The following is a 17,171-nucleotide window of genomic DNA, read 5'->3' on the forward strand; positions in this document are numbered from 1 at the left end:
GATCTCGAAAAGGCGCAGAAGACGCAGACTCTCCTCGACGAATGAACGACGAGGAGCAGACTGCAGTGGAGATCACCAGTGTAGACCCGTTGAGATCTGGGGTGGTGAACCGCGGATAGAGGTGTGACACTATTCGGGACTCAAGAAGCGATGTAACGTCTCTTACGTCGCGCGATCAGTCGTATCCTCGAATGGCCAGGCGTTCGACGATGCCCGTTCGGCGCGTGTTGTCGTGTTCGCAAGCTCGTCGTCAGCTCGGCGAGTAACACGTCGGTAATAGTAGTAACGCCGGCGGGCCAGGGTCTGGCGAAGGAGGGACTGAAGCTCGATGCTGGTGTTAGTTGACTGGAGTTTGGCGCCTTTCCCAGGCACGATACAGCTTTCCGACGTCTATAAGGTGGTGATATGTCAGGTCGATGGTCGTAGAGAAAGGAACGGAAGAAGAGAGAGGGAGGAGTAGTTGCAGGCGAAGTAAGACGACAGTGGTCCGTGGAGGTCTGCAGTGTACCTACCCACCCTACAAGCGTTCTACAGCGCAATGGTCCGGCAGAAGTGAATTGACGGACTTGTTGGCTGCAGGACATATGATGATAACGAATTAGCATTTAATACGCAGGTAGGGAGGGAAATTCTTGGTCATGATATCAGTGTATCTCCACCCATGCCGACCCCTTCGCAATTGGGTCATAAGTAAGTACATTCGGATCAGCTGTGAGGAGAGCTTCCCTCAATCCGCAGCCTGCTGGGCCGTACACAGATAGCCGGGCCGTAAACAGATCAACAGTCGATGAGATTCTGCCGGTCATATTCACAATATCACCCGCACGATTGCCACTTCAATTCAGAGATCAGATGAATCTATCATCAGTACACACATGAGCTCGTGGCAGCCTCCACAGCGGTGTCTGTCTGAGGGAGACGGCGAAGACGAGACTCGCGAGAGAGCCAGAAGAGGACGAGAGAGGGGCACGCGCGCGCGTCGCAATCCGCCGCAATCAGCATCATCATCGGTCGTCAAGCACACCTGTTCCGTTGCATTTCGTCCCGTCCATTTCTCGCTTCCCACCATTCATCCTTCACCCCGCGCTTATGAAATGAGTCAGTTCTCACGCGGGCAAGACGGGTGGACCGTGGACGAAACGATGGAAACTGACCACATCACATGAGGATGTGAATATCCGCGCCATCGATTCAACATCACATCATCCTGATATCTGGTGCATCACATGGTTCCTCCTACTCTGGCCGACTGATGAGATAGATCGAATTGATGGGCATTACAAGGTTGCTTCGAGAGATGGTAGGCACGTGCGAAAGTGTGGATCAGCGGCAAATTCATGTAGGCAGAACATCCCGTCTTGTCATCACCAAGGCAAGCAGATGGCCGAAAGTTCACCACAGACAGAAGCACCTGGACAGACGACTACGCCTGAAAGGGGCAAATGACAATAGGATCGGAAAGTCTTTTCATTTTTCTCATGTTGCGTGATGAAGCCACGTCTTCCCTGCATACTAAGACCCATAGGCCTCAGAACCTCTCTACCTTCAGACGATGTAGTCTTTCTTTGAACAAACAGCAACAAACCATTCACCGTGCCAAACGTGGACAACCCCTCAAACACATGTATCCATTTATCGACGTCCAGGAGGTCGGTACGCTCCACCGCTAGCAGCGGGCGGGCGGTACGCACCACCGGAAGGCGCAGGTGCATCTGCCGTCTCGCCCTCGGGGCGACGACGAGGTTGCCATTTCTCTGTTGAAGCTGCAGACGCGGCGGCAGGAGCGGGTGGTGGAGCGTCCCCCTCGGCTTGCTTGCCACGGAGGTGCGGTGGCACGTAGCCTCCGCGTGTAGCCGGAGCGGGTGCTGCAGCGGTGGTGGCTGGTGGAGCGGCGCTAGGTTCAGCAGGGGGAGCGGATGGGCGTGATGGTGCCTCGCTTTCGGATCCAGGCAAAGTCTGACCAGAGGCTTTTGCGGCTTCACGCTCACGCCAGGTGGGCTTACCGGTGTTACCAGCAAGCTGCAGACGGCGTGGGCGTTCTTCCTCAGCAGCGGGCGCAGCTGGGGCGGCGTCAGCGCGACGTTCAAATGTAGGTCGTTCCGGGGCACGTTCGGGCGCGCGACCACCCAGCTTTCGCTCTCGTGCTTTGCGTTCGGCTTCTTCCTCACGTTCAAGTTGCTTCCGTGCGGCCTCCTGTCGCTCTTGACGGCGCTTCTCGGCTTCGGCCTTGGCTTCGGCGTCCTTGATCCGCTTCTCCTCAGCCGCCCGAGCGGCTTCCTCCTCCTCAATGCGCTGTCGTTCTTCCTCCTCGGCACGAGCACGTTCCTCCTCCTCACGTTGACGCTTGGCAGCAGCTCTTTGCTCGCGTACGTCCTTGCGTCGTTGCTCCATCTTCTGGCTGAGCTCACGCTCGGCGGCCTTGCGTCGCTTCTCAAAGTCAGCGTGACGCTGTTGAGTAATGTCCTGCTTGAACGCTTCGTAGGGGGTGACCAGTCGGCTGAGACGATGCTTGAGTGCCACATCCTCCTTGTGCTTTCGTGCGGCTGTCTCTAGCGTTTCGGATTTGCTGTCCTCGTACGCCTTGAGATCGCGCCCCCGTTGAGCTTCATAATCTTCGGCCAAATGCTTGACCTCTTCCTTTCGGTAAGCTCGCTCGAGATGATCGATTCGCTTGCCAGCAATCCTCAGCTTCTCGCCAATTTCGTTCTTCTCACGTTCCAAAGCCTGTAGCTTGAGCATACGAATTCGGCTGGTGTCGAGATCGTCAATGTCAAGTCCAGAGATATCGACACCCTTGACGCCCTTCTTGAGCTCTTCCAACTGCCTCTCGGCCTCTTCACGTTGGATTTTCTTTCTCTCGGCTTCCAATCGTTTCGCCTCACGGTCCTTCGTTTCTTGTGCGAGACGTTCAGTCTCGGCAGCAAGCATCTCCTGCTGCTTAAGTTTCTTCCTAGTCTCCTCTTCACGTTGCCGTGCGAGCTGATTATTAACGAGCGTCTCCTTGCGTTTCTGGATGATGTCGCGACGAGCGATCATTTGAGTGTGCTCTTCAGCAGCGCCAGCCTCGGCTCGCTTGAGTGCAGCAACCTTGGCTTTTTGACGCTCCTCGTTGAACGACGGGTCAACGTATTGTGCAGCAACGTACAACGCCTTCGCCAAACGGGAAATTTGAGAACGCACAATCTCGGCAGGAGTGCTCTGCAGACGCTGTACAGATCCTGCGTCTGACTCGGCAGAGCCGGCAGCGGACCCAGCGTGCAGATCCTTTGCAGAGGAGAAAACATCAGAGTCAAAAGTCAGGATACCAGTGGAATGGTCGATACGGATGGACAGGTCACCCTTCTTGCAACCATTCATGATGAACTTCTCGATGGTCGCGGCTGAAACTTGGAATGGGTCAGGGAATTGTGCGAGGTTGAGAACTTCTCCGAGTTTGACGTCGGTGTAGACTTGAGATAGCTGTTGGAAGAGACGGGTGAGAATGACCTGCTGAAGTGGCAGGACGTACTTCTTCATCTCCTCATCAGCGCCAATTTGAGCAAGAATCGGTGAAACTTTGGTGCAGATCGATTTGGGGTGGAAATCGGACTCGAGGATGTTGTAAAGATCGCGGATTTCTGGTCGTGCACGCTGCAGAATATCCTTGTTGAGGGCATCCTTGAAGAGAATGCTTCGGCTTGGTGGGCTATTCATGCCAAGCAAGTTTGTGAGACGCTGGTTCTTGTTGCTGCGGGCAGTGTCTGCATCCATCAGGGCACCACGAGATCTCGAGGTGCTGATAACAGGGATCGACAGAGCTGAGAGCAGCACGAAAGAAGCAGCCTTGGAGAGATCGGCATCGCCAATATTGGCCGGGTTGTCTTTCTTGGAGGCGCCTACAGCGACCTGGCGAGCGGAAAGCGTGAGGAGATTGTAGTATCGGCTCCAGGCTGCAGCGTGGAAGAGGTAGTTCTCGCTGACGAGGAAGATTCGGGTAAGCTTCTCGTAGTAGTTGGCCATCATCGAGTTCTTGGGGGATCTTCTTGAGAGGCTGAGAAGAGTGTGGATATCCTCGACACTTTTGAACGCCTCCTGCCATAATTCGAGCTCGACGGCAACGTTAAGCTGCATGAATCGCGTGTCGAGATGACGCTGGAGCGTGTCTGGGTCGCTCAAGTTGATGGCATGGACCTGTTGCGAGTACTTGGCAGCGTTCTGCAAGTGATTTCGCAGAAGCTCACAGAGACGACGGAACTCGGTCTTGCGGGCATACTTCAAGCAGAACTGGAAGGCCTGGTGAGCAGTGGTTTGGTACATGACCTCCAGGCGGGCGTTGTTCTTGAAGATGTCAAGAACGGTCCTGTAGGTTTCCCACAAGAACTTGAGCCATGGTGTAACGATGGCGCGGTCTGTCCGGTCCTTCGACTGCTCGCCTGATACCGTCGACAGCAGGATTGACTCTGGTGTCTCCATGGCCTCCAAATCACCCACATTGACCAAAGAGCTCCCAGAGTCGGTAGTGCTTTCCTGGGCTGACACCTCATCCGCCTTGCTCTGAGCCTCCTGTACCCTCTCCTCTGCCAGCTCAATGAATTTTCGGAACACCAGCTCGATTGTGGCGACATTTGTGTTCTGGCTAGTGTTCTTATAGTTGTAGAGACCATCCTTGGCGGCCTTGCCCTTGCGAAGTTCGACGGAAAGTTGAACGAACAGGAGCATCACCGGCTCCAGTACAGCAATGGTGGTATTTCTCGTGCGCTTGCTGGTGACCGTCTCAAGCAATACGGCGTGAGCCGCTTGCTTTTGGCCGACATCGATGAGTTCGTTGGCCCTGCGCAGGGCGTTGGTGTTGGGAAGTGGTGGAGGCATGATTATATGGACCTATGAGGTCTTGGCCTCTCGCCTTTGTATTGATGTGTTTATGCTATTCTCGACCAAGGTGGACGGTTGTGTTGAATTTTCGTATCGGTATGGGTAAAGGCCAATTGCGATGGCCTGGATGCAGTCACTGACGCGGTCGATGCCACTGCGTCTTCACACGATTCCCGTCTTCAGATATGCGTCAACGTTGGATTTTCGGCGGGAAGCGGGGAGTGGTGCCAGAGGCTTGGCAAAGCGAGACAAGAGTGAAGAGAGATCGCTTTCACGTGACGCTCGAGCAATCCGCCCGCTTCCCGCTTGCAGCGTCCAAGGATGCCCGTCCGCACAGGCCCCAACTCTGTTGCGTTCCCTCCTCATAAGGATACCTACCGAATAAAGCATTCGGCGGCCTATTCTTGATCCCGCGGTCAGACAAAGGCCACCTCCACGAATCGATACAACACCGGGCGTGCTGTAAATTGTGGGAGCAGCTGGGGCCCGGGCGCACCCTTGCTTGCCCTCTACTACTGCACCGGAATTCGTATGTAGTCCATACTATACTATATCTTATATGATTAAATTGTACAGTAGTAGGGGGGCCGTTTCCGTTTCACCCACCTGCATTCGGATTCCACCTGGGTATCATTGAATGGGTTGCTATCTTTATACTGTGCAACTGGATACTGTGCTAAACCATATCGTCCAATAATCCCTTCCTCGCACCATTGCACAAGCGAGGAAAAAGCCCCGTCCCGAGCATCCGTCCGCTGAAAGGAAGGACGCTTTGGACCTTCCCAGCTTTGTGGAGCAGACAGACAGCGAGGAATAATAATACATACGCAACATCACCAACACCATCATCAGTCTCTACCATTCGTCCAATCCTGTCAACATCCTCCTCGCGCGTCGCAATCACATCGTCTTCATCGCGTATGAACAGCTGGATCAATCGCATCCGCATCCGCATCCCGTCGCATCACTTCCGCCTGTGCCGACGAGACATTGCTGTTTGAGAAAGCTTTCGGGCGCGCGATCGGTGCACGGCTCATTCTGAACTACTCACGCTTCGCTCGCTCGCTCCCTTCCCTCCCGCCGATCATCAGAGACCTCTTTTCGCAATTCGCATTGCCCATTCACCATACGGTCCACGACTGCGCCGCAGAGGAGTTCGCTCCCACCGCCTCTGCCTCTTCAACCACCACCACAACAGAACCCTCGCATTCACATCACCCTCGACGACTCGCCTGAACGACTTGCCTCGCGTCGGGCGGAACAGCGCTTCAATACCGCCTCCTCCTCGGCCGCCATCATGTCTGCTGCGCCGTATGAAATCCGCACCAACGACAACGGTCGTTCCCGAAAACAATCCATGGCCGAATTGAAGCTTCGACGGTTGACCGAGTTGAATCAACGACTGCAAGAGGATCTGAACCGGAGGAGGATACCCGTGTCAGAAGCTGCTGTCGAGTACGTCTTTCTCATGCCAAACAAGTTGTTGCGCGACGCCATTGGAGAGGCCATGGATGCGGTCGATTGTGTCGCGCAGGTGACGAATGTGTTGTTGCTCCAATTCACATGCTGACATGTCGCGCTACAGCCTTATTGCCTTCACGGATCGCGAACCCAGAGACTACATGATTCCCAGTCGCTGGGGCACAGTAAGTGGGAGATGCTCCTGGCCGAGGAACTGCTGACGGCTTTGTCGATATCGGTTGCTAATTTTGCGTCCGTTGTGTTAGATTGACAAGCGCGAAGATCCATACGCGCCTCAACCATCAAATTCCTGCTGCACGCTCATGTAAAATCAACCCGCCCAATGCCACACCCACGTCCTCGGCTTCAACTCTTGCTTTTATTTCCTTTTCCGTCAAGCGGGACATGACATCCTCAAACAGCGGCGTTCAACTGGAGTGGGGCTTTCTTTTTCCACGGCAAGAAGAAACTTTTACGAAATCGCAACATTGATCTTGGGCAGCGGATCCTGTCACCTTAATCGCCCTCGCTCGGCATCTCACTGCAAGGGGCATGCCCTGGGGCGACGGCAACCACTTGCAGATCCTTCGACCACCTAAATGAGGCACCCACATACTGGCCCACAGCCTCGCGTTCTCACTCTGTTTCCATCGCGAAATACCCAGCAAGACTCACTCTCTCGCGTCCCTTTCCTATTTCACAAGCATCAACATCATCAACAACGCCATCACCAGCAAAATCACCTCCATCATCACCATCACCGCCGCCAGGCGACCAATTGTCTGAGCACCAAAGTCACTGTGTCCACACGAGGGCGCAAAAATCAAGGACGGATCCGCTGCTTCGAGACTTTTTCTTCCCTCGAGGAGGAAAGGAGAAACTCAGCAGCGATGTATGAATAAATTTATTGTTTTTCTGTCATGTCCATATTCGAGCTGAATTTCGCTAGAAAAAGGAAAGCCAAACATTCGCATAATCAACCTCGCATTTCATATTTTTCCAGCTGTGATGTCCCACCACGCGGCGCAGGTTATCCATCTAATATCTATAGACCACGCACCACGGAAAGCCAAGGCATCCGCAATCGAGGAGCGCTTTCATCCGTGTGACCTCTAGGTTTCTCGCAAGCTCCAGGAAACCGCGTACATTTCTTCGCCCTTGTAGCTGCTCTGATTCACGTCAATCCTCAACCACATAGTCAATAATGGCGATGATCATCAGCGACCAAAAGCCCTCCCGAGGTCATCAAGAAATGCATGCCAAATGGCGTCATCATTCCCTTGTTCTCTCTCTCTTTCTCCACAAATGCTCGAACCGTTGCCGGGATGTCTCAGCTCTCTGTTCGATGTCTCACACCTGCATATTCCTCTGGCTGGTCTCCTTTCCATCACGTGCCTCGAATAGTGGTGCATGCTCCAAGGTGCGGAACGCAGGGTTCAAGACTCATCACCCATATGTGATCCTGCTGCTCGTTCACATGAGGACTACCCAGGTATAATGCTTGCTGGATTTCCTTGTCAGAATTGCAAGCTCGTACAGAAAACCCCGATCACTGTTCCTGTGCCGAGAATTTTCCCTCTGGAAGTCACAACGGCTTTCCTGCTCTCTCTATCATCCTGTGCCCGAGACCCCGCACGTCTTCGTGCGATTGGGCGTGTGTCCGCGTCAGTCCGTGAAGGCGATACGTGACACTACTCGACCAGGTCCTTTGATCGGAGCTTGGTCCGTGATATGAGCGGCTACGAATTTACCGATCCACCTACTCCCCATCGAGATACCGTTTCATCACAGGAGAATTCTGCGGGCGACAGGATCGGGAATTCGTAGGGTGAAATCTTGCGAGAAAATCTACAATTCCAATCTTCAATTCGCAGTCTTATTATGAGAGAACATCTTATCCATTGTGTCGCTCACAAGGACACTTCGAACTCCACTCTCTCATCTCCTTTTTCTCTAGAGGGATCGATTTCGCGACCACTTACTGTACTTTGAGATGACCTTAACCTCAAACCCAGGCACAGGCATATTCCGGTGAGCATGGTTGACTTTCATCGAGGCGAGAGTAATACTGTCTCCATCACAGCACTGGTGGCAATGACGGGCCCACGCGTCCGATGAAAGAGTCCTCGTAGCAAAAGCCCCTCCTCGATGTTTGAAACCAACGCCTCCTAATACCAGTGAATCTCGCTTATTTACTTTTCACCTATGTATTGCCGATCCGGCATACATAAACCATCGTCTCAGCAGGTGAAACGGACACAAATTAATTGAGGTTTGCGTCTGGCGCTCGAAATTGGAGTTTCGCTTTCCGGCAGCACCAGTTTGTATAGATCATCACTGAGTAATTATTGACGCACTGAGGATAGTTCTTAAAGCATATTCACGAAATCAAATTGCATTTTCGTCAAGGCGATGGTACTCTCGCGGCATCTCCACATGCTTCTTTTCATAATATCGCCGGCAAATGCGAACCTCTACGGGGAGCGATTGTACATTCCTGCACAATGGCGATGAGAGATGGACAACCCATCTTAAATACTTAGCAATCAGGAGGTACACTGGACCAGAGGGTATTCGCCTCGCATTGGGGCGTTATAGATATACCTAGGGAGTTCGATAAACGACAAGGGAGCTGGAGGATCCTCCGACCGGTCTTGGCTGAGGAATATCATGGGTTGAGGGTATGTCACCGGCGAGAGATCAATGGTTGTCTCACTGCGTTGTCACAATGGGATATACCATGAAATGAACACCCTCACGATCAGAGCCTCTGATATGTGTGCAGCGTCCAACCAATAACGATTGTTCTTTGGTTGCCCCGATAAATCGGTCAAGAAATCACAAGTGACAAGCGCAATGCAAGCAGTCCACGGGTGACACCAACTCGTGATGTTGGTCAAAAGCACACAGGCGGCCGGGGACTTCAATGCTTAGGGTTACGTCCAATCTATCCCCTCCGGCATCCATCATTTGGGGCCAGCTCCGATGCACATGGGTACATGTACATTCCCATCACCAAAAAAGAGAGAGGCATCGGAGCACTCCAAACCTTACCCACAGAAGGAGCTCCATGTGTAGCCCATGCAGCTGTGACGCCACCGACGTTTCCCCTTCCAGCTGCGCCGACCGAGGACCTCCACGAAAAGATCAATTGCAACCGGTGGCTTTTCTGCTGGCTTCTCAACTCGAGAAATGGTGATGCCCAGAGTCGAGTCGGAGGTTCCACACACGACGCCAGTATTTTACGCCACAATTCTAGAAGGGCCATGGCTGCCCGCCATCGTCGTCGTTCGAAGGCGTGATCTTCGAGACGTTACATAATGTTTTTCGAGCAGAGGAGCGGATATACAAGGCGCTCTTTCTCTGCCGCCACCCTTCGGTTATACTACCCAAATCGGACGTCGTTTTGGGAGGTTCATGCTCCATGCAGGACGGCAAGAAAGTGCTCACGCGAGCTGCTTTTTCCTCCTCTGCTAGGTCAGAGCCTGAAGGCGTGGGAAAGTGAACCTCCCTGGATAGCTGAGAAAGACCGGATCCGTCGTCGTAGAGGGCGGCTTTGGTCGGTGAGAGTTTGTCGAAGGCTAGTCTATGTAACAACAACAAACCTGGGACGATTTGATCATGCTCCTCGAATCCTCAAAGGAGCCGGTCGAGAAGGATTTCTCGCATGACCATTCAACTCGAAATGATTGAAGGTGCCGCCGAGCTGGTCGGTCATAACAGGTACAAAACTTCCTGCCGCTGGCTGGGGCCGCCACAGATGCAGTGGGGTTCGCCCCGGCCTCTGAACATCAAAGCGAAAAAGTGAGCGTGAGTGAGATGAGGTTCCGACTCCTTCACGTAGCGTCCAGGGCTGTGGGTAAAGTTTACGCAACATTGGTCAGTGAGATTGGACAGTGCGTCCCGACTAGTGCCGCATCATTCTAGCTTTCAATACAGAGGACGCTGGATTGGTCAACGAACCGCGCTGGTCCTGTAGTGTCCCGTTTGACTCTCGGTTGGTCTTCCGCTCTATTTGTTCTCTCGGGATGTTTGATACCGAGTAGTTCAAATCAAGGTGAAGCAGCAGCGTCATGACGCACAATAAAATAAAGAAAAACGTTCATGACATATCGATAGTGATGGCGAACAACAGTCTAGATCGATGAGATTGCGCAACAAACGGTGGAAAGAAGAGAGGGACAGGACCAAAATCGGGCGAGCCTTCGCCAGGTCCCACATCGATCACCCGTCCCAAGCTACCCCCACGCTTTGTCGCCCTGGCTCGCCCGCCAACACACTCTCTCCCATTCTCGCTGCTCTCTCTTTCAAAGTTACCAGCGACTGGGCGCGGGTGTCAATAAAGCGCATCGCACTCGCACGCGACGGATCGCGAAAAAATTCTCGATCTAATGACCTAATTGTTCATCATTGGATCTCACTCGCACCTCTTAGCCCGCCTGACGTGGCGCTGGCGCCGCCTACAGCATGGCCGCCAGTGCGAACATGGAACGGGCCAAAAGAATGGAAAGGGAGCTCGTATGATCCTACAGGGTGAACGAGAAGAGGGTCACAGCAGCAGCAGTACCAATAGGGTAGATCGTCGCGCGACACTGATTCTGATCACAGTGCGTGATACGGCAGGTGGATGTCCACCGCACATCTTGTCTGGATCCGGATGACAATTAGCGATTCCGAAGGGCCCCCGAAGTGCGATAACCATTATGATAATGCTGGGGGAAGAGGTCCACAACAACCCATGTGTGATGCAGGATGTCATGCAGGCCGCCAATGGATGTGTGAGCATGGGTTGTTATACTGACAAGGAGTCTGTTAAGGATGTTCAGACTCGATCGCGCAGCAATCTTCACTCTGGGCTTCCGTCACCACCGGTTGAGTGCTTGTGCAATCAAGCCGCCCCCCCCCCCAAAAATTGTCCGCCTCAATCGTCTTGCTAACTGGATTTCGCTTTCCTGCCGGGCTCCAGCACTCTCGCAGAGGTGTCTTGACTTTTTGAATTCATATTCATGTTAGTCTCCCGTCAAGCTCATCAGGCGGTGGAGGAGTAAGGCGACTCGGTGACGGCGAGAGTCTTGGAAAACACATCGCGTGCTAATAATACCACAATGGCTAATAGATTCATGTATTCCAAGGTTGGCGGCGGTCGGCAATAGCCCGTGACCTGGTTTTATGAATGACTCCAGAATAGAGCGAGAGGATTACCCGAAGAATAGCGGGATTATCGTCGTTGGACTGGCTGGTCGAAGTTGGTAGCCCGTTTGGGACCCGCCCGCCGGTTTTTCCACCTCAAAGGCGAGCGAATCCTTGCAATACCTCTTTCTGGTATCTCTGCCTGCCTGCATGATATGATGCAGATAGGCTTTCGGGGTCGGCGTCTGCTATCATCATATCCATGTTGCTCATACTCGACATTTCTACCATGCTGAATCGCTGGAGATTGGCGAAAGTGTAACAGCTGGAAAGGCAGAAACACTATATGTTCGTGCGAATGACCAGATGGTAAAGGACTAGTATGCCCATTAGTGTGGTGAAGGAGAGAAAAGCCTACCGCCAGCAGTTCATCAGAGGCTTTTTCTTAGCTCGTCGCCCACAGAATAGCAGCACTTTTTACCTGAAGGAATTAATCCCATCGCACTCTCCCGTGCCTCTTTCTCAGGTTGGTGGGGATTTCACCGGCCGGTAGTTGAACGACCACCTCGCACACCTCACCTCACCTCAGTGCGACTCCCGATTGTTTTCCTCCTGTGCTGTGACTCTTTCCCTCTAATATTATCCGAACATCTGCTATCAGTTGGGAATCGTCGTCTATCACGGTACTGTCACCCGCTCGACCCGAACGCGCACGCGCGCTCACTCCTGTCGCTTTCCTTTCCCCGCTGTACCACCCGACCTCTGGGCGCATCGCGAAACTCCTACGGAACCCGGAGTCGTTTCCGTCCTATCAAGGGTGGACACCTTCGCGAATCATCGTCGAATGAGGTTGCTTTGAACGATACTTGGATCTTCTTGCCATTGTCGCGCCTGCTGCGTCAGTTGTTCCGCACCGGCTTGCCTTGTCCGAGACACCCGAGGTGTCGCGGAAAGCCCTGTTTGTCTGATTCACATCCCGGACCGCAACTCCTCGGTCGCTTAAACACACCATAATCGCCTCGTCGCGAGCGGCCCTGCCTCGCCATCGGCAAGGCGCTCAATCTTGCTTGCGCGACGGAGCGCAATCTCCGACATCACTTCACCTCACCTCGCCGCTGGCCTAAGCCCCACCTCACCGCGACATCGAGTCCCACTAGCCATCTTTCCTACATATGAACCGGGCCGCGACCATGTCCTGGACACGACCACCGGACCAGGTGGACTCCATGCCGCCGCTTAATAATATGGACGAGCTGGGCGACTTCTTCGAGTTCACCGATCTGGACTTGAATGGATTGCCAAACGTGGGTTCGACGCATTATTCTGACGCCAATCAAATCGCGGGCGCGCACCCTAGCACACCTTTTGAAGAGATGAACGAGATGCAGGCCATGTCGGCGACATCAGCAAAGGATTTTGCTACGCCGGAACAATTTCAGCATCACGCTTTCGGTAGCCAGGCGTCAAATCGAATGCCGTACACCGCCGATTTATATCAGGCTGCTATGCAACAACAGCATCAACAGCAACAACAGCAGCAACAGCAGCAGCAGCAGCAAGGATACGGTACAAGTCAGCCTTTTCAATTTTCAGCACAATCTGGCTATTCCTCGAATCAACAGATCCCGCCGACCCCAAATAGCTTCGAAATGCATGGCGAGGCAGGTCGATTTCTTCTGCAGCGGCAACATCAGTCGCAACAAGCACAGCCTTTACCGCCTTTGGACCCTCAGCAGCGCGCTATCCTGGAACAGAGATACCAATTGCGAAAAGAAGACATTGCATACACACCGATGGTCTCACCGGCTGGAACGCCTTCTCAGTTCGCTGTCCCAGACTACACTATCAACCCAGGTGCCTACTTCTCTCCCCTGACTTCGCCTGCGCTCCACGCACAGAACCCGCAACAACATTTCCAGCACGGATACCACAATGCAGGAACGGCTGTGAGCTCCAACGCTCCTTCGCCACATGATTTGAACGGAGATGTAGACATGATGGGCGACGACATCACGCTTTCCGAGTCCGCAGCCACAGTGAAGAAGCCTCGTCTAAAGCGTGCCAATACACCTCGCACTGCCGATCCTTTGGCTCGCGTCCGGCAAAGTCCCATTCAAAAGGCCTCAAAGCGAAAATCAGCGAGCATGCTCGCGTCCTTTGCCGTGGCTGATGCCGAGGGCTATAAGCCACCGTCTCGCGGCCCTAGCTCTCAACCTGGTTCAGCTGGCTTGTCTGTTCCTCCTCAGTTTCGCAATGACAGTTCCGAGAGCGGTAGCATCAGCCCTGAGCCCCTGAGCGAAGCGCTGATGGGTCCGCCACCGCGTCGCACTGCCACGAGTGTTACAAACTCCCCAGCCTTGCAAGCAAACCAACACCCTCATCAGAGCCCCAAAACTTCCGCGGGCAATTCTGCTACGGCTGCTGCGGCTGCTGCCACTCCAAAGTCGTTCCTCTCGATGCATGGCGGTCAGAATCGCGGCACAGCATCTGGCGCCAACACTGGCGAGTCATTCGGAGGTGCCACCATGGATGAAGACTTTGTTGATATCCAACTACCGGGCGCTGCGACCGTCGTCGATGCTCCCGTGACGTCTGCCACCCTCACCAACGGCCGTAGATCCACCGCTTCTTCCTCATCGGGACGACCAGTACTCCATCAGCTCAACACTGCAACCTCGAAAGGCAACACCGGCGCCCCTGATTCTGCCGATCCTCCAACTGCCGGAACTAATACTGCCTCAAACACACCGCGCCTCTCAGCAGCACGAAAAACGCCCAAACTGGGTCCTACCAGCACGCCTTCCTCATCTGCCAGACTCACAATGTCTCCGATGACGGCATCGACGCCAGGTGCGCTGCTCCGTGACCGGAAAGGCGATGCTACAAAGTCCGCCAGGGGCCACAGCAAGAAACGGAGCAGTGTTGGTTCAGTCGCGAGCATTGCTGCAGCAGGTGGAAGCGGTAGCGTCAATGGCGGGACAAGCTCTGTCCTCGTCTCTCCTGCGCTTAGGCCCAAGATTAGCCCGAGCATCAAACCGCTGTTACCAGAAGGAAGTAAGTCAACAGTAAAACTTCTCTCAGCTTTGCAATCGCACTGCTTTGACTTCATTGGTTTTTTAAAACAATTCTGATTCTTTTGTCACAGGCACCCTTCATTCCCCGACCCACGCCTTGCTCCTGGCATCGAAATCGAACTACCAAAATCTACTCGAAGGAAATACTTTGCCCGGAGTCAACTACCCCGACTCCCTCTCCACCGGTCTCACCAGCAAACGCACCTCACACAAAGTCGCCGAACAGGGCCGGCGGAATCGCATCAACGAAGCTCTGCGCGAGATGCAATCACTCCTTCCCAAACCTCCCACCAGCGCTTCCAAGACAGGCGGCGACTCCTCCCCTGCCCAATCAGGTTCGGCCTCGAAGAAAGGAAGCATCGCTGCAGGCGCATCTGCTGATGCAGCCGACAACGATGACGATGCCGACGATCGCAGAGACGACTCCAACAACGCCAAAAGCTCCTCAAGCAAAGCCGCCACGGTCGAGTCCGCAAACGAATACATCCGCCAACTCCAACGCGAGAACGCGCAGGTTGCCCTCCTCAAGAAACAGCTCGAGGACGTCAAATTGCAACTCGCACGCATGAGCACGACTTCGCCAACGAACAAGTCGTTAATCACCTCGCCTGAGCTCACGAAGGGCATGGATGGCATGTCGATGACGCAGCGGAAGAATCCCGCTCAGGTGGTCGGCTCGCAGGACGATGATGAGCACCTCGAGGATGCGGATGTGGATGCAGACGGTGTAGAGATGGAAGGGCGGGTTTCGACGTTGCCGGCGGTGAAGGAGGTTGAGGAAAGTGTTCCGATGGAAGTTTGAGAGAGGCGAGGATTGGATTGCGGAAGTCAATCCTTTATATGAAACAGCTTTTCGATCGCGCTTTATTTGCGACCGTGGACTCTGTGGGTCCGATCGCATGCGGACAAGCGCAGCACAGCGGCCTACTCAAAGGCTCGTGTGATCTCGGCCAGACGACCTATCGAGCCATGCCGCGGGATCAATAAGCGTCGGGTGAGAGGCGGATCTTCACCGCCTGTGTTTGCTGACGATGTATCTTTCCGTGCGGGAAAGTCGCAATTTGGCGTCAGCGATGCAGCGATCGATGATCATCCTTGAGCTAAACCGGATACGCCGCGACAGTTCTCGGACAGCCAGCTTCGTCTCGACGCGCTCGTCGTCGCGATATGCTGGACGAGAAACGAAGTCCTGTCCAGCTAGGTATGACCCGCGAATACCGCTTCTACTTCCACTACTTGCCACCATCAGCTGTTCCTGCAGCAGCAATGGGACCAGAAGCAGGAGCTTCCTGATGGAAGAAGAAACACCACATGATCGATCTGGATTCCTGGAAACGACAGTCATGAATCAGTGGCGAGCGACGAGGAAGCGGACGATACGAGACGATGAGAAGGGGGCGGGAGAGGCTGAATGTATGAGCATTGAACCTTCACGAGCGCCAGGACGACAGGATGGTGAAAACGAGCGAGACGGCGTAACACGCGGGTGGACAGGACAGCGAGTTTGCTTCTTCCGTCCCTTTGATATTCAGGAGTGGGTTTGCAGCAACAACAGCAGCGTTCCCATCGTCTGAGATTCATCTTCGACCCCCCTTCTTTGCTGCTCTAGTATGCTCCACCTCTGATGATGTTATACTCAACATAGTGTCCCAGAAAATACTTGCTTTCTGTTCTGCTTCTTATACAAGCATAAATTCATAGCATATATCTATATCCATATACCATACTATCACCCACATTGGAAGAAAAAGAGTTATTGACAGACATCGATCTTTTTAGACTTTGCGTTGCGATTATTCACTGCTGTTTATAATTGTGATTGGGTTGTACTCATTAGCTCTCGCGACTTTCTTTGCCTCCCCCTGCGTTTTCATGGCCTTGCATACCGCCATGACCAATTTGCAATTGGTAGTGGAATTGAGTCCCGTAATCTCTCTCATCACCGCGCAAGTTTCATCACGCAGATATTCGCGTCTCCAGGCGACAATGGCCATACTGGCCTTGATCTTGCACTAAGGCTCAGTCTCACTTCTGGTCATATGGCAGCCGCGAGCCTGCGCCATCCACTCGGACATGTCGATTGCAGCACCCATGCGGTCGTCAATGCCTCCGCATGTCAAGGTTCCGCATGCCAATTTCGAACCACAGGCGATATGGAGGGGGCGGATGAGCCGTTGCATAAGGACCGAAGGCATGCCGACGAAAAGACCCGGTTCATGCGTGAATGTGTCGCTGTAAAGCACCAACTCATAGCATGGATTATCATCCTGTTTCTGCAAACCAATTGCTTAGATGCGGTAGAACTCATCCGGGACTTGGACGGTCTTCTTCGAAGCTTCACTTTCAACTTGCTTGCCACGGCGATGCGGTGGCACATAGCCTCCAGCACGGGACGGGCGTGAGGGCGGACTGTTCTTTGAACCAAGCAGAGTTCGACCAGCGGCGTTTCACTTGCTCCACTCTTCCCCTGCATCTGCCAAGATGTAGCACGCCAGATTTTACTATTAATCCTTCACATGAATGATTTCACCCCTGCTTTTGTTTCGGTTTTTGTGTCACCATCCACCTCCTCAGGTACATCTGTAGGCAGCCGGCTTCTGAAAATCATCTCTCACTTACTCGTCCAATCATCGGATCCGGAGTTCCACCTGGAGC

The 17,171-nt window shown here is 53.6% G+C and overlaps 4 protein-coding genes across 4 annotated transcripts; 2 read left to right on the plus strand and 2 right to left on the minus strand.

Annotated features, from left to right (window-relative positions):
- Positions 1 to 61: 61 nt before the first annotated feature.
- K489DRAFT_28731 (uncharacterized protein) lies at positions 62 to 740 on the minus strand. The gene has a single exon (XM_033600137.1). The coding sequence runs from the start codon at positions 603 to 605 to the stop codon at positions 141 to 143; it is 465 nt and encodes a 154-aa protein (XP_033464851.1). The 5' UTR covers positions 606 to 740; the 3' UTR covers positions 62 to 140.
- Positions 741 to 1,399: 659 nt separating this feature from the next.
- Positions 1,400 to 4,939, minus strand: K489DRAFT_28736 (uncharacterized protein). The gene is made up of 2 exons (XM_033600138.1): positions 2,343 to 4,939; positions 1,400 to 2,300 (listed from the first exon to the last, which is right to left on the minus strand). The coding sequence occupies exons 1-2, from the start codon at positions 4,846 to 4,848 to the stop codon at positions 1,633 to 1,635; spliced, it is 3,174 nt and encodes a 1,057-aa protein (XP_033464852.1). The 5' UTR covers positions 4,849 to 4,939; the 3' UTR covers positions 1,400 to 1,632.
- Positions 4,940 to 6,148: 1,209 nt separating this feature from the next.
- K489DRAFT_406459 (uncharacterized protein) lies at positions 6,149 to 6,641 on the plus strand (the record flags this gene model as incomplete). The annotated part of the gene is made up of 3 exons (XM_033607257.1): positions 6,149 to 6,306; positions 6,437 to 6,497; positions 6,579 to 6,641. 3 exons carry the CDS (start codon positions 6,149 to 6,151, stop codon positions 6,639 to 6,641), a joined length of 282 nt encoding a protein of 93 aa, XP_033464853.1.
- Positions 6,642 to 12,668: 6,027 nt separating this feature from the next.
- K489DRAFT_366923 (uncharacterized protein) lies at positions 12,669 to 15,318 on the plus strand (the record flags this gene model as incomplete). Its single annotated transcript, XM_033602818.1, has 2 exons — positions 12,669 to 14,496; positions 14,588 to 15,318. The coding sequence occupies 2 exons, from the start codon at positions 12,669 to 12,671 to the stop codon at positions 15,316 to 15,318; spliced, it is 2,559 nt and encodes an 852-aa protein (XP_033464854.1).
- Between the last annotated feature and the right edge of the window lie 1,853 nt (positions 15,319 to 17,171).

Source organism: Dissoconium aciculare (assembly GCF_010015565.1).
Source record: "Dissoconium aciculare CBS 342.82 unplaced genomic scaffold K489scaffold_1, whole genome shotgun sequence".
In the NCBI taxonomy this organism is placed as follows: Eukaryota; Fungi; Ascomycota; class Dothideomycetes; order Mycosphaerellales; family Dissoconiaceae; genus Dissoconium; species Dissoconium aciculare.

What these genes read in the sequence shown, in the direction of transcription:
- K489DRAFT_28731 (XM_033600137.1), bottom strand. Translation starts at nt 605, where the DNA reads ATGCTAATTCGTTATCATCATATGTCCTGCAGCCAACAAGTCCGTCAA.
- K489DRAFT_28736 (XM_033600138.1), bottom strand. Translation starts at nt 4,848, where the DNA reads ATGCCTCCACCACTTCCCAACACCAACGCCCTGCGCAGGGCCAACGAA. An exon ending in GCAAAGAGCTGCTGCCAAGC is followed by an intron (nt 2,301 to 2,342) that starts GTCAACGTGAGG and finishes CCGAGGAGGAAG; the next exon opens with AACGACAGCGCATTGAGGAG.